A 12,646-nucleotide genomic window follows, 5' to 3' on the forward strand; every position below is an offset into this window, starting at 1 on the left:
GATGAGGCTGGGCTTTAGTCCGCGCAGAGGCCCCGATGCCCATGGTCTGTGATGTCCAGGCTGACAGATTCACCTTGTGCTCAATCCTCTGGAGCAGCCAGGCTGAATGCTCACAGCCTCAGCTTCACCTTCATTTTGTTTTCAGCCTCCAGGGAAGCCTGACAACGACCAAACACAGCTGTTTGTGATAAAAGATGAGAACATCCTTGAAGCAGGAGGAGGAATGGCAGGTGAAGGGCAACTGCTGCAGAACGGCCTGAATGGAGAGCAGCACGAAGGGGAAGTGACAGCAGAAATCCCCCCGAAAAAGCCTCTTCCCTTCAAGAGAGTCATGAAGAGGAGCTACACCAAGAAAGGCGCCTCCCCGACCACAGAAAAGGCAGCGGCAGCAGCAGCAGCTACCCCCAAACCAGGAGAGACAGTCCAGCCAGGAGAGTCCAAGGCTGTCCCATCTCCATGCCCTGAGGAGAGCCCTAAGGAGCAAAGTCCAGGGGAAACTGCCCCTGTTCATGCGCCAATAACTGGTAAGGGTTTTCAGCACCACCATGAAGATCCTGCAAAGGAGGGCAACACATTCAGGAGGAAATGTCCTCAAAGTTCAGGGAAAGAGAGAGTGATAGTAAAGAAGCAGCAGGAGCCCCAAAAGAAGGCTGAAATTAAGAAGCAGCAAAGGGAGGCTACGGAGGAACATGGGGAGATCAAGGAGAAGCCTTTGGAAAACAAGGAGGCTGGAGAAACCCAAGTGAAGCCACTGGAAAACAAGGAGGAGGCTGGAGAAATCAAAGCGAAACCAGTGGAGAACGAGGAGGAGGCTGGAGAAACCAAGGAGCCGGGGGAAAGCACAGATTCAAACAAGGTGCTTTTTTGCTGTGATAACTGCTGTTTTCCTGTCTGTGTGTCTTGCTTTCCAGCTAGTGTATGGTGTGTCGAGCCCTGCCCTAAAAACCCCTCCATCCACGAGAACTGAAATAACATAGAAGCTCTGCAAGGGCCCAGCCCAGAGGAGGCTCGTGTGTCATGCAGACTCAAAGGTGACAAGCTGCTTAGAGTGCTTGCGGTGCGAACCCGTGTAAGAATGTGGTCAGTGTTTAGCTCTCATTAACTCGCTGGCGGGTTGTTGTTATGGATCGTATTCATTGATTTGTGCTCAGTTATGTACTAGCAATCAGTGGCATGGTAAAACCCCGGTTTCTAAGTAACCCATCCCGGGGGAAGGAAGTCTGGTGGGATGCAAATGAAGAACTGTAACAGGAAAGTGCTAATTCCTGTGGCTGGAAAGCAAATGGGCATTGTGTGTGAGGTCCAAGACCTTGTGAAGGGATCAGCTCAGAACTGCCTTTGCTTCACTGCCTCCTGCAGTGGGAATCTGACTCATTCTTTGTCTCCAGGTGCTCGAAGATGTGTGGTATGAAACGGAGAAAGTTTGGCTTGTCCAGAAAGATGGATTTACGCTCGGTAACTGCCGTTTTCCCGTCTGCTCTCTGCTGCGCCAAAGCCAAGTGGTGTGCTTTGCTCTGGTTGGGGAGGGAGAGAAACTCTCCAGCTATGGATGCACCACTGGGGGCTCAGAGGGAACCTCCTGGGGGTAGGGGCCAATCCCATCCCTACAGACGACAGGGCTTCTTCCTCTGAAGCAGCTGGTGCTGGCTCCAGTCCGGCTATCCCTGCGTGGCCATCGCAAGGCTTGGACAAGAGAGGTGCCTCTGCTAAGAGCTGTGACCTTCTCTCCTGGCTGGTACAGCCGGAGCCTGGGAGTGGGGCTCTTTTTGGCTCTGTTCGGGTACTGTCACTCTGTGGCTTGGCCAAGTCCTGCCTGGCCTGGTCTCCAAAGGGCCAAATGTCTGCAGCTTGCCAGGCCACCAAAGGGTAGAGGGCGCTCAGCCTAGCCAGTGATTCATCCCTTGGGGCTTAGATGTCTCACTTTCCCTGCTCTGTGAAATGGGGTTAAATCTTGGTGGGCAGGGGTGTGTGAATTGGGACTATTGTCTGTGCAGGTCTGGCAAGGTGCGAGAGCAGTAGGCGGGAGAGAGGCAAACCTAATGCCTGGCAGGATGTCTCCCCTTCTGGTCGCTCTCACTGAAGGCTCACGAGTGCTGGAGCCTGCCTAGCCCTGCCCTGGAGTGGTCTCCCCGTCCAGGCAGCCATTGGTTTTCTTTCAGGTGTTTCCCATTATGCTTTTCTGTGCACACAGTTATTAACTCAGAGTTGCTTTTGTAATCAGTGAGTCCGAATCTCTCGTTTCTGCTAGGGCCTCGCTCTGGCAGTGCATGTGCCTTGGGATCTGTGTCTCCTGTCTGCTCTGCTGGTGGAGGTGCAGGCGCAACCCAGGTAGACCTGTCTGCGCTCACTTGCGTCTCGTTAGCAAAGTAGCAATCCTGGTGCTGACAGAACAGGCCTTTGCATGGGCTGGCACGCAGCAGTGCCCTTAGCATGTGCTCTGCTCGCTCTCCTCTGCACTGCCGCTGTTACCTGATTAAGGGTGTGTACCTACCTGTGCTGCCATCGTACCTACGCTGGCAGGGCAGACAGAGCCATAGGGCTGTGCGTGCTACAGGGTCATGTGTTCTCCAGCACTGTGCCCCACGTGAGCTGTGCAAGCCCCGTCGGTGGGCACTACACGTTCCATAGTGTCCAGTACCTGTGTGAGATCAGAGTCGTCCCCTGCGTAGCTCTCTGAGCGACACCCGCACGTTATGCAGACCACTACAGCCGCCTCTGTCATTAGCTGCCCCGTATTTAGGGAAGGGCTCGTCTCGGGGCTTCTCTTGCAGCCACTGTGCTGAAGCCAGACCTGGGGACCCCTGAGCTGCCAGCCGGGAGGCTGAGGATTCGCATAGACGCTGACAACACAGTCATGGAGGTGGAGGAGGAGGATGTTCACCGGGTGAGTAGCCAGACATCAAACTTGGGCAGCCACATCCTCCAGCCCAGCTGGAAGGGTCTCTGAGCCCTAGGCACATCTCACTGGAGCGGCACTGACTCATGCTGACATACGCACCTCCTCACCTCCCTGCTCAGTGCCCCAGCGGCATGTCCTGTCGTCTCATTGCTGGGTGTGTTTCCCACGTTCATGACCCTGGGGGCCGTTCAGTGACCAACGCTCCTCTGCGACTGGCTGCCGTGCTCGGGGCTGTTGCACCTCCAGCTGCAGGTCGCAGTAGCAGGGGTGGGAGCCATACTCTGGCTCCTGACCTGCTCCAGCCCCATCCCCTCCCTTCATGGACCTCCTTTGCAAGGCTCTCCCAAGCCCCACAATGGTTTTGGTTCCTGTCCCCCAGCTATAGGACTTGGCCTGATGACAGCCTGCGCTCTGTGGGAAGGGCTGGTCTGGAAAGACCCAGCACATGGGGGGTGCCATGGCCACATAAATAGTAACTTAGCAGCCCCCAAACCCATCTCTGCCCCAGAGAGGCACAGCAGGTGGGGTCCCTAGCTGGGCCCCCTCCCCGCATTCCAAGGGTGGCCACTGGGAAGGCTGGACTGAGCCGGAGAAGCTGGGAAACCAACCGTTTATGGGAGCTCTCCGTGGCAGGGCATGAAAGGGGTCTCTCCAGCGCAGCCAGGCCCTCGAGCTGCGTCTCCTGCCTTACTTTTTGCAGACCAATCCCTCCGAGCTGGATTACGCAGAGAATCTGGCTGCGCTTGTCAGTCTGAATGAGTCGAGTGTCATCAACACGCTGCAGTACCGGTACCAGTCCCAGCTCTGCAACACGTACGCCGGGCCCAGCCTGGTTGCACTCAAGCCCGGCTGGGCGGCTCCCAGCTATGCAGGAAAGGTGAGTGAGTGGCTGGTCCTGGGAGGTGCTGGAAATAGAGGCTTCGGGATGGTGTGCGGTGGTAGCCGGGTCCCTGACTTGGGTGCGGGGCAGCTGCAAGTCAGACTTGTCTCCTACCCGCTGGGGTGCTCTGTGGGGCACAGGTTTCCCAGGCAGGCTCTGCTGGAAGTGCTCTCAAGGGTTTTACTGGGCTGGTTCAGAAAGTGACCTGTCTTCACAAGGCATCCTGCTCCCCTCCTAGCACAACTCCTTGGATTCCCTCCATGCCCAAAAGGTGGTGCCACAGAGCCGTCAGACTCCCGCCAGGGAGAGGGGGCTGGGTAGCAGTGTGCGCGGCTCACAGCTGAGGAAGCAGGCGCTCCCGGGTCACCTGCAAACCATGCCCAGGCTCCGTCTTCTGAGCAGCACGTTTACCACCCGAGCCTCCTCTCTCCTGATGGGGGGGATCCGAGCACAGGCCTGTCTGTGCAGCTGGCAGAGCAAACCCCGGGTGCTGGGACGTGTTGCTAACACAATGCCCAGTGTCAGAAACAGCCAGGGAGTGGTTGCCTGGTTGGAGGTGCTTGAAACTGAGCCTGATTCACGTGAGTGTTGCAAACACAAGTGGACCCATTTGCCAGGGAACCGGGCCTGTCCTATCTCACCGTTGACACTTACGAGTTCAGGGAGGGTGGGTGTTCTCCCTGGAAGTGTGTGTTTGTCTGGGTCAGTAAGCGAGGAGCCGCTTTGCCGGGGCGCATGGGGCGCACTGTCTGGTGGAGAAGTGGGGGTGGAAAATAGAGAGGAAACTGCAGACCAAGAACTGGTGAGATGGGCAGAGAAGGGAGACTCTAAAGGCAGAGCTGCTCCTTGGCAGGTGGGCTCATTAGCAGCAGGCCCTGGTTGCTCGCACCTGCGGTGCCTGGGATCTGGAGCTGTCCCTCCCGGAGGGGCAGGCTCAAGGCAGGTGAAAGCTCCGAGGGGAAGGAGCGGAGAAAGGGCAGCAGCTCGAACGCAGCCAGAATGGGAACAGGGAGACTTGAAGTGAAAGCTTCTGAGACTTTCCTGGCTGAGAACTGCACTGGGCGAGACCCTGGGAGCGGCTCCTGCATGTGACTGTTCTGCCTGCAGACATGGCCAGGGAAGCGAGATGGCGTGCCCCCGCACATCTGTGCCATGGCCCAGAGAGCCTACTGGGCCCTGCTCATGAACCGCCAGGACCAGGCTCTGGTGCCCTTGGGGAGAAGTGGGGCTGGGAAGACAACCTGCTGCCAGGGCGCTCTGGAGTACCTGGTGGGTGCTGCCCGCAGCGTGGACAACAGAGTCTCAGGTACTGCCGGGGCAGCTCTCTGCAGGTGGTGGCTGCATGGTGCTGTTCCGCGGGTGGTCCGCAGGTGCAGCAGGGCTCCGCTGTGCTAGGTGCTGTACAAACAGAGAACAAGGAGACGGTCCCAACCCCAAACAACTTCCAATCTAAGCATAAGTGAGTGCCCCCCAATCCACTTGGACCCCTGCTCCATGAGACAAGTGGTGGGGGCAGATGAATAGCTGGGGGAGGGCAATGAGATGAGCCTCCCCGTCTGGCCACTGTTGTCTCTTGCCTGATGCTTGCACTGCCCTCCTAGAGCTGGGAGGGAGAGGGGAATATTTAGCTTAAAGGCCACAATGGATAATGAAGTTGCATGGAGGGCCTGTAAACAATGCACAGGCTCTGTTTTCTAAGCAGCACGTTTACCAGCCTGAGCCTTGCCCCTCCCCTGCCACCGCAGCCTCAGCTCCCCAGTGCCTGGGTAGGGCGCCAGCCTGTGCTCTGGCTAGCAAGGCTGGGGGAGGGTCTGGGGATGGCTGGGGAGCCTGTGACTTGCCAAACAGCCCAGTGTGGCTTGATCCCACCCACATGCAATCCCCCACGCCCTGCCCCCCAATCCACTTGTACCCCTGCTCCTATCCAACCCACCCTGCTCCCCGCCCCTTGAGCAGCCCCTGGAACCCCAACCCTTTCACCCTTTCTTCCACTGCTTCTGCTGCCCCCTTGACCAGCCTTCCAGGGCTCCCCACCTCCTACCCAACCCCCTCCCCCTGACTGCCCCCCAACACCACCGCCTCCCTGGCTCAAAGATGGCCGTGGGAGGTGTGATTTGGGGGCGGGTCTCATTCACTGTGAAGAACATCAGTGCGTGGTCTAGCAGCTGTCACGCTGGGGCCTGGGGAGAGGGCAGCTCGCAGTGGGAGGGCCTGGGGAGAGGGCAGCTCGCAGTGGGAGAGTGTGCCATGTTCGGTTACAGCCTCCCACGCAGCCGGCTGCACACCTGCCTCTTTGTGTTGATTTTTTGCAGTGGAGAAGATTCAGGCCATGTTCACAATCCTCAAAGCCTTTGGGACAGTCGACACGGGGCACAACAGCACCTCCACTCGCTTCTCTATGGTCATGTCCCTGGATTTCAATGCCACTGGTCGAATAACAGCTGCCCATCTCCAGGTACCTGTGCAGCCCTACCATCACCCCCGGCCAGGTGCTGTCCACTGCCAGCCACTTCCATTGGCAGGATGGGGGAGTTCACGTGGCCCTTGTACGCCAGGGGCAGGGCTGGTTCCTCTCTGGGAGCATCATGTCGCACTCCCTGTGGTCACACAGCCGTCCAGCCCCGGGGGGCTCACTGTGTCCGGATGGAGGTTGGTGGGAGATAAGGGAGAATGCAAGTGTGCCCACAGAGCATCCCTATAAAACTGCTCCCTCCCTTGGTGTCTGATGGGGTGTGGGAAGTCTGGAGTTTGTTCCTGGAGTGGGTGAGTACCCACCCAAAGGCAGACTCGAACCTGGCACCTCTGGAGCTTAGTGCAGGAGCCTGTACAGCTTGAGCTAAAAGCCCACTGCCTCTCAGCTGAGCCTTCTCTCTCTGAGTGGTCTAGGTGCCGCTCCCTGGGACAGTGACCCATTCGAAGGTGTGGGGGTTTCAAGTGCATGGCAGGACAGGGGTCATCTGCCTTCCACACGGGCACACTGCTCGGTTGGTACTGTTGTCACCAGACCCAGCCCTGGCAGTGCACCCTTCACACGTCAGCCTTTCACCCTGGTCCCTCCCGCCGGGCAGATCAGTATTGTCTGGGGACCAAGGCAGAAGGGAGCAGCCTGGCGAAGGCCACTGGAGCCAGGGCTAGAAGTCAAGTCCCTGCTTCAGAGCCAGTGCTTGGTGCCAGGTGGGGCTGAGGGAGTGTTGGCAGACCTGGTGAACAAGCCAGAGAGTGTCTGTGGTGTCCTGCAGAATAGGACTCTAGAGAAAATAAGCTGATATATACAGGTTCTGAAAGCAACCCCCCCCCGGTGCCAGGTGGAACTTTCAGTTAATAGGCAGCAAGTAACATCTGCCCCAGCTGTCCGGGGCGCAGGACGCTCTGCTGCTGCAGGAGCCTGAGCTCTGACTGGCAGCGGGTTTCAGTGTATTTCGTAGCCTGAGGGAGAGCCCCGGTAGCCATGGCCCTGTGTGTGTCCCCAGTCTCCCATCTCTTCAGCATTTGATGTAGGTCATCCAAATGCCTGCCAAGCAGGAGCTGGTTTAGTGATGCTGCTAGGCTCCGCAGCAGCCAGTAGCCGACCCTCTCATCCCTGGCAGAAAAGCTGAACAGGGCTGGTGTGAAATAGACATAAGTAATCTATAATTTGGCGTTTAATTAACAGCATCAAATATATTGGCCATGAAATTAATCAGAAGCCTCTATCTGCTTTTCTCCTCGCCACAGGTCAGGGAAATAAAGCTGTGCAGGAGCTGAGCTCCTTGGGTGGGAATCCCAGGGACCAGGACTTGGGCAGCTTATGCTCCCTGCAGGTCACTGGCACACGCTGCCTGTAGCAGGACAGCTGGTTTTCTGGCCCTGCCTCCAAGCTAGCAGATCTGGCTTTGGGGCTGGCACGTTCCCATGCGGGCATTAGATGGGCCTCAGCTGAGCTGCAAGAAGGGGACCTGTCTGCAGCTGCCTGGGGAGAAGCAGCCTAGAAGGAACAACTCAGGGCCGGCTTTGGCCGTCTCACTCTGCCTTTCTAATGCTCCCTGAAATCTGTGGCATCAGTCCCTGTTCTTCAGGCATGACTGTGATTCCCCAAGTGCTGGAGTTTGAAAGAGGCCAGCTACTGCAAACCCTGAGAGCAAGGGAAGCTTTTCTGCCTGCCTTTCCCTTTCCAGGTGCCTGGGCAGCAATGTATCCCCTTGGCTTTCTGCTGGAGCTGGTTAGATGGACAGGCTTGCTGGGGATGGCTTGGGAAGTAGACATCAGAGTGGAGAAGGCTGTTCCCTCCACATACTGTGGCCTGGTGCAAAGGGGAGAGCACTGAAGAGTCACGTACAAGGAGGTTCTCCGATTTCCAAGAGCAGGTCCTTGTACTGGGTGGGCTGGGCTTAGCACTCAGTGTGTGGCCCAGTCTGTCTGAGCCAGCTGACCATGTCCCTCTGTATGGCTCTGCCTAGCAGTTCCAGGGAGAGCCATTGCGAGAATTGGCCCCTTGCGGTTGGTTGGCACTTCTGCTGCCAGCTGCAGAGGCAGAAGCACTCGACTATGAAAAGGGTTTGGTCCAGATGCATGACCAGCCAGAATTTGTTACCCAGTCTCTGAGCTCGGCCAGCCTGGTGGGGGATCTCAGGCCGGGCAGCGGGGGCTATAACCGTCTCTTTGTTTCCTCTGCCAGACAATGCTGCTGGAAAGGGTTCGTGTCGCACAGCAACCGGAAGGCGAGAGCAACTTCAGTGTCTTTTCTCAGATGCTGGCAGGACTGGACGTGGCTCACAGGTAGAGCTGTGGCACGGGGGGCCGAGTGCGTGGCATGAAATCTGTTATGTCTGTGTGCAATGCACTCGTGGCAGGCCTGCCCATGGGGGCGGGGAGAGCATACGGGGCAGCTGCTCCTGCGCCCGGCTTTTCAAAGGGGCCCAGAACTCCGGCTGCTACTACTGTGGCAGTGGCCAGAGTGCTCGCGCGCTCTCTCTCTCTCTGTCTCTCTCTCTCTCTCTCTCTCTCTCTCTCTCTCTCTGATGGCTTTTGGCCCCGCCCCTTTCAGGGCACAGAGCTGCCTCCCTCCCACCTTGCCCACAGCAGCTATTGGTACCAGTGACCCATGGCCTGACGCTATGGGGATGGGGCCACTCGAAGAGATGCACCCTGCACGTGCTGGGTGGGGTGAGGGAGAGTGATGTGCTGATCTGCCCTCCCCAGGGGATGGACTAATGCAGCCCGACCAAGGGAAAGGGATTCCCTAAAGCAACAGGGCAACCTGAGCCAGGTCGTCGCGGGCGGCCGGGGACACTGAGGTTTGGGAGTTAATCACAGGGTAGTTCAGCTCCGGAGCCAGCTTCCAAGGTAGCGTGCGGCGTCCCTGTTGCTGGAGGTCTTTACGGGCAGATTGGACAAATCCCAGACAGGGAGGGACTAAGTCATATTTGCTCCCACATCAGCACAGGCCATGGGACCAGACGACCACTTGGGGTCCCCACCACCCTCACGTTCCTATGAGCCTGTGTTCACCCAAGTGAGTCCCCAGAGGGGTGTTGGGAGGACGGGGTTATCACGGAATCACAAGGCTGGAAGGGACCTCAGGAGGTCATTGAGTCCAGCCCCCTGCCCACAGCAGAATCAACCCCAACTAAGGGATCCCAGCCAGGGCTTTGTCAAGCTGAGACTTAAAAACCTCTAGGGATGGAGATTCCACCTCCTTCCTGGGTAACCCATTCCAGAGCTTCACCCGCACTCCTCGTGAAATCGTTTTTCCTAATATCCCACCTAGATGCTGCCTCCACTGCAACTTGAGACCATTGCTCCTTGTTCCTGCCCTCTGTCACCAGTGAAAAGAGCTCGTTGCTGCTTGCACTGGAAGGGATTCTAGGGAGGAGTGCTGGGCTCTGTTCAGAGGTTTCCGGGAGAGACGGGGGCCTGTGACAAACACACGTCGGCCGTGAGAGACTCGAGCAATCTCATCCAGTTTGCTGATGAGAGCTGTGGGGCTCTAGGGCTGGGGTCGCAGTTAGGGAAAGATGTGCCTCCCGAAACGAATAAGCTCTCTCTGCATTTCCTGGCAAACTGTCCCTATTGTGTGATGCAAAGCCCCAGCCCGGGAACGTCAGGGCCTTGGGGCAGCTGTGTTGCTAAGTGTTGTGTCGGGTAGTGTGGTGTGATGCTCCGTTGCTTGCAGCGGCTTCAGATGCTTCCCGGCAGGTGTTGATCGTTGTGCTGGACGACCGCCCGTGGGTGTGAGAGAGCCATTGCTGAAGGAGACCCTGGGCTGAGGCCTGCCAACTCTGGAAGGAGCACAGGGGCTGAGAGCTCAGCCTAACCAGAAGGACCCCTCTCCCCCACACGATGCCTGCACAGGGAGCAAATACCAATGCCGAGAGCAGTGTCTTTGCCATTGTGGGTCAGGGGTGTGTTTGTGCAACTCTGTCTTACGGCCTGTCATTCTCCAGAGAGAGAGTGAAAGGCAGCGCTGTCCTCCCAGCGCTGCAGCAACGTAGCACATGTCAGATCCAGGAGCCATTCCTCAGAGAATGCAGGAACTCCCTCACCCAGCTGTGGGAGACGGGCAGACTCGTGTACTCTAACCCCTCACGGCCGGCTTCGGAACAATGTGCAGAAGTTCTGATCTTGCTGTGTAGGTTGCACAGGCAAATAGCAGGTAAGGAGGAGACCTTCACAGCACAGGCTCGGTGACACTCTCCTAGCCGATTGTGTGTGCAGCTCCTTTACATGCAGGGAATGGCTCTCAGGTATAAAGGCTCCCCACCACAACGTTGCTGTGCGCTGGGTCACTTGGGTCATCCTTTGTGGAGAAGCAGCGATGTCTGTGAATGTAATCTCAGCCCTGCCAACTCCAGCACACAAGGGACTGAGATTTTGCACCTGATCAATATTTCATACAGCGCGTTTCCCCTCACTTGCTCCTCTGATGTTTGTTAGTAATCAGCTGCAAGGTGACCCAGTGCCTTCGTGTGAATTGCTTCTCGGCTGGGTGAGGGGCAGGGCAGTTTCTGTATCCCTTTGTTAATACAAAGGGTCTGTTTCAGTAACTGGAATACATAACCCAGCACAGAAGGATGGGTACATTGGACTCTTCAGCTAGCTAGACACGAGGTGGTTTCGACCGGGAGCTGGGGTGTGCGTGGAGAGAGATACTACCTGAAAGTGACACACTTAGAAATATGGGTCAAAGAAGCATTACACCAGAGAGAGTGTGGGTCTGGTGCTCCTCTTGCACAAACCGGTGTAAGGCAAGAGAATTGCCATCTAGCTTGATAGGTGCTTCCATAGCACAAAATGTGCATAGGCTTGAGAAGCATCAGGCCAGCTGAGTTCCTAGACTAGGGTGGGAAATCATTTTAGATGGTGGGGGGCACTCCAAGAATTCTGAAAATGGTCAAGGACTACACCCTTTGCTGATGTTAATGGAGGAGGTGTGGGGTCTGAGATGGGCATGGAGTGCAGAAGGGAGCTGGGGCAAAGCAGTGGGGTGCAGGAAAAGGCGAGTGGTCTGGGAGGGAGTTTGGGTGCAGGATGTGGTTTTGACCTGGGGCGAGGGGAGTGAGGTACAGGAGGGGGTTCTGGGTTGTGACCTAGGGTAGACCTGGGGGTGTGGGCAGGACATGAAGTGTCTCCCCTCCTCCTGCCCCGACTCAGCTATTGAAAGACAAACAGGAGCCCACAGCTGCTTTTAGGAGTGGCGTGCCGGGCAGTGGGGCAGGCCAGGAGCCTGCCTGAGGCTGACCGCTGTGCCCCCAGGCTGGATCCTGCAGCTTGGAGGGCCGCATTCAACACAGCACTAGATGTTTCTGCTTAGTCACAGAATGGCTAGTGGACGTGGCTGGCCGAAGTGCTGAACTTTCTCTCAGCTAATGGTTAGAGCACTGGCTCAGCATCCAGCTCCCCTGTTGCCCCCTATTTATACTCCAGAGCTGCTTCTGGAATAGCGCTTTCCAGTTCTCTGTCCTGCAGCAGGAATACAGGACGCAGACTCCTGGAACACAGGGAGCCAATCACCCACGGTGCCCTGCGTGGAGCACAGTTTGTGCGGATAAAGGGGAAAACAATCGGTCCAGCAGAGGCTTTGTCCCAACAGTGTTTTGGCAGGTTCGCCCTGGACCGGGGTAACTGGTGTCATGCTGTTGGTAGAGAGATGGGATGTTACAGGCTAATAAGGGAGACTTGAAACAGGAAACGTAGGGTCGGCCTAATCAGGGTGATATTGTCCGAGGCTGTGAATTAAGCTCTGGGACTGTACGGCGGGAATCTGATTTCTCCAGGAGAGGGAGCAGAAGAGCAAGTAAATGATTTCCGCACACAGTTTTCTTTTGGTTTTGGCCTGCTTGCTGCCTGTCGTGTAATAGAACGAGACTGGACAGCAGAGACACACAAGCAATAGGAGTCAGGGCACTGTACTCGAGGAAGCTGGTTTGAAGCTGCCTCCTTAGAGGAATATCAGAGAGGTGGCTGAGTTAGTCGGTATCTTCAAAAACAACAAGAAGTCCTGTGGCACCTTATAGACAAACAGATATTTTGGAGCATGAGCTTTCGTGGGCAAAGACCCGCTTCATCAGATGACCAAGCAGGTCTTTGCCCACGAAAGCTCATGCTCCGAAATATCTGTTTAGTCTTTAAGGTGCCACTGGACTTCTTGCTGTTCCCTAGAGGAAGTGGTCAAAGTTTCTGCGTATGGAGCACTCACTTTCAGAGCCCCAAGTGCAGATCTGGGTGGGGAGTTCTCGAGAACGTGGCAGGGCAGGCGCCATCTGGTGCTTTTGCAGCTTGGCTAAAACCAGGATGGGGCGAATCAGAAGAAAATGAAAAATCACCCCAAAAATAGAGTTCACTGTTTAACGCACACTCGAATAATTGAGTTTGGGTTGCCAGCCTGGGTC

The 12,646-nt window shown here is 56.7% G+C and overlaps 1 protein-coding gene across 8 annotated transcripts in view; it reads left to right on the plus strand.

The window, feature by feature from the left end:
• Positions 1 to 12,646, plus strand: part of MYO18B (myosin XVIIIB) — a 196,557-nt gene that overhangs the window by 12,023 nt on the left and 171,888 nt on the right. For all 8 annotated transcript variants that reach the window (XM_075013071.1, XM_075013075.1, XM_075013073.1 and 5 more), the window contains 7 exons: positions 146 to 856; positions 1,389 to 1,455; positions 2,772 to 2,884; positions 3,600 to 3,776; positions 4,887 to 5,085; positions 6,092 to 6,234; positions 8,434 to 8,534. In XM_075013071.1, coding sequence (XP_074869172.1) covers positions 146 to 856; positions 1,389 to 1,455; positions 2,772 to 2,884; positions 3,600 to 3,776; positions 4,887 to 5,085; positions 6,092 to 6,234; positions 8,434 to 8,534 — 1,511 coding nt within the window. The remainder of the gene's footprint in view (positions 1 to 145; positions 857 to 1,388; positions 1,456 to 2,771; positions 2,885 to 3,599; positions 3,777 to 4,886; positions 5,086 to 6,091; positions 6,235 to 8,433; positions 8,535 to 12,646) is intronic.

This window comes from Carettochelys insculpta, chromosome 18, assembly GCF_033958435.1.
Source record: "Carettochelys insculpta isolate YL-2023 chromosome 18, ASM3395843v1, whole genome shotgun sequence".
Classification (NCBI taxonomy): domain Eukaryota; kingdom Metazoa; phylum Chordata; order Testudines; family Carettochelyidae; genus Carettochelys; species Carettochelys insculpta.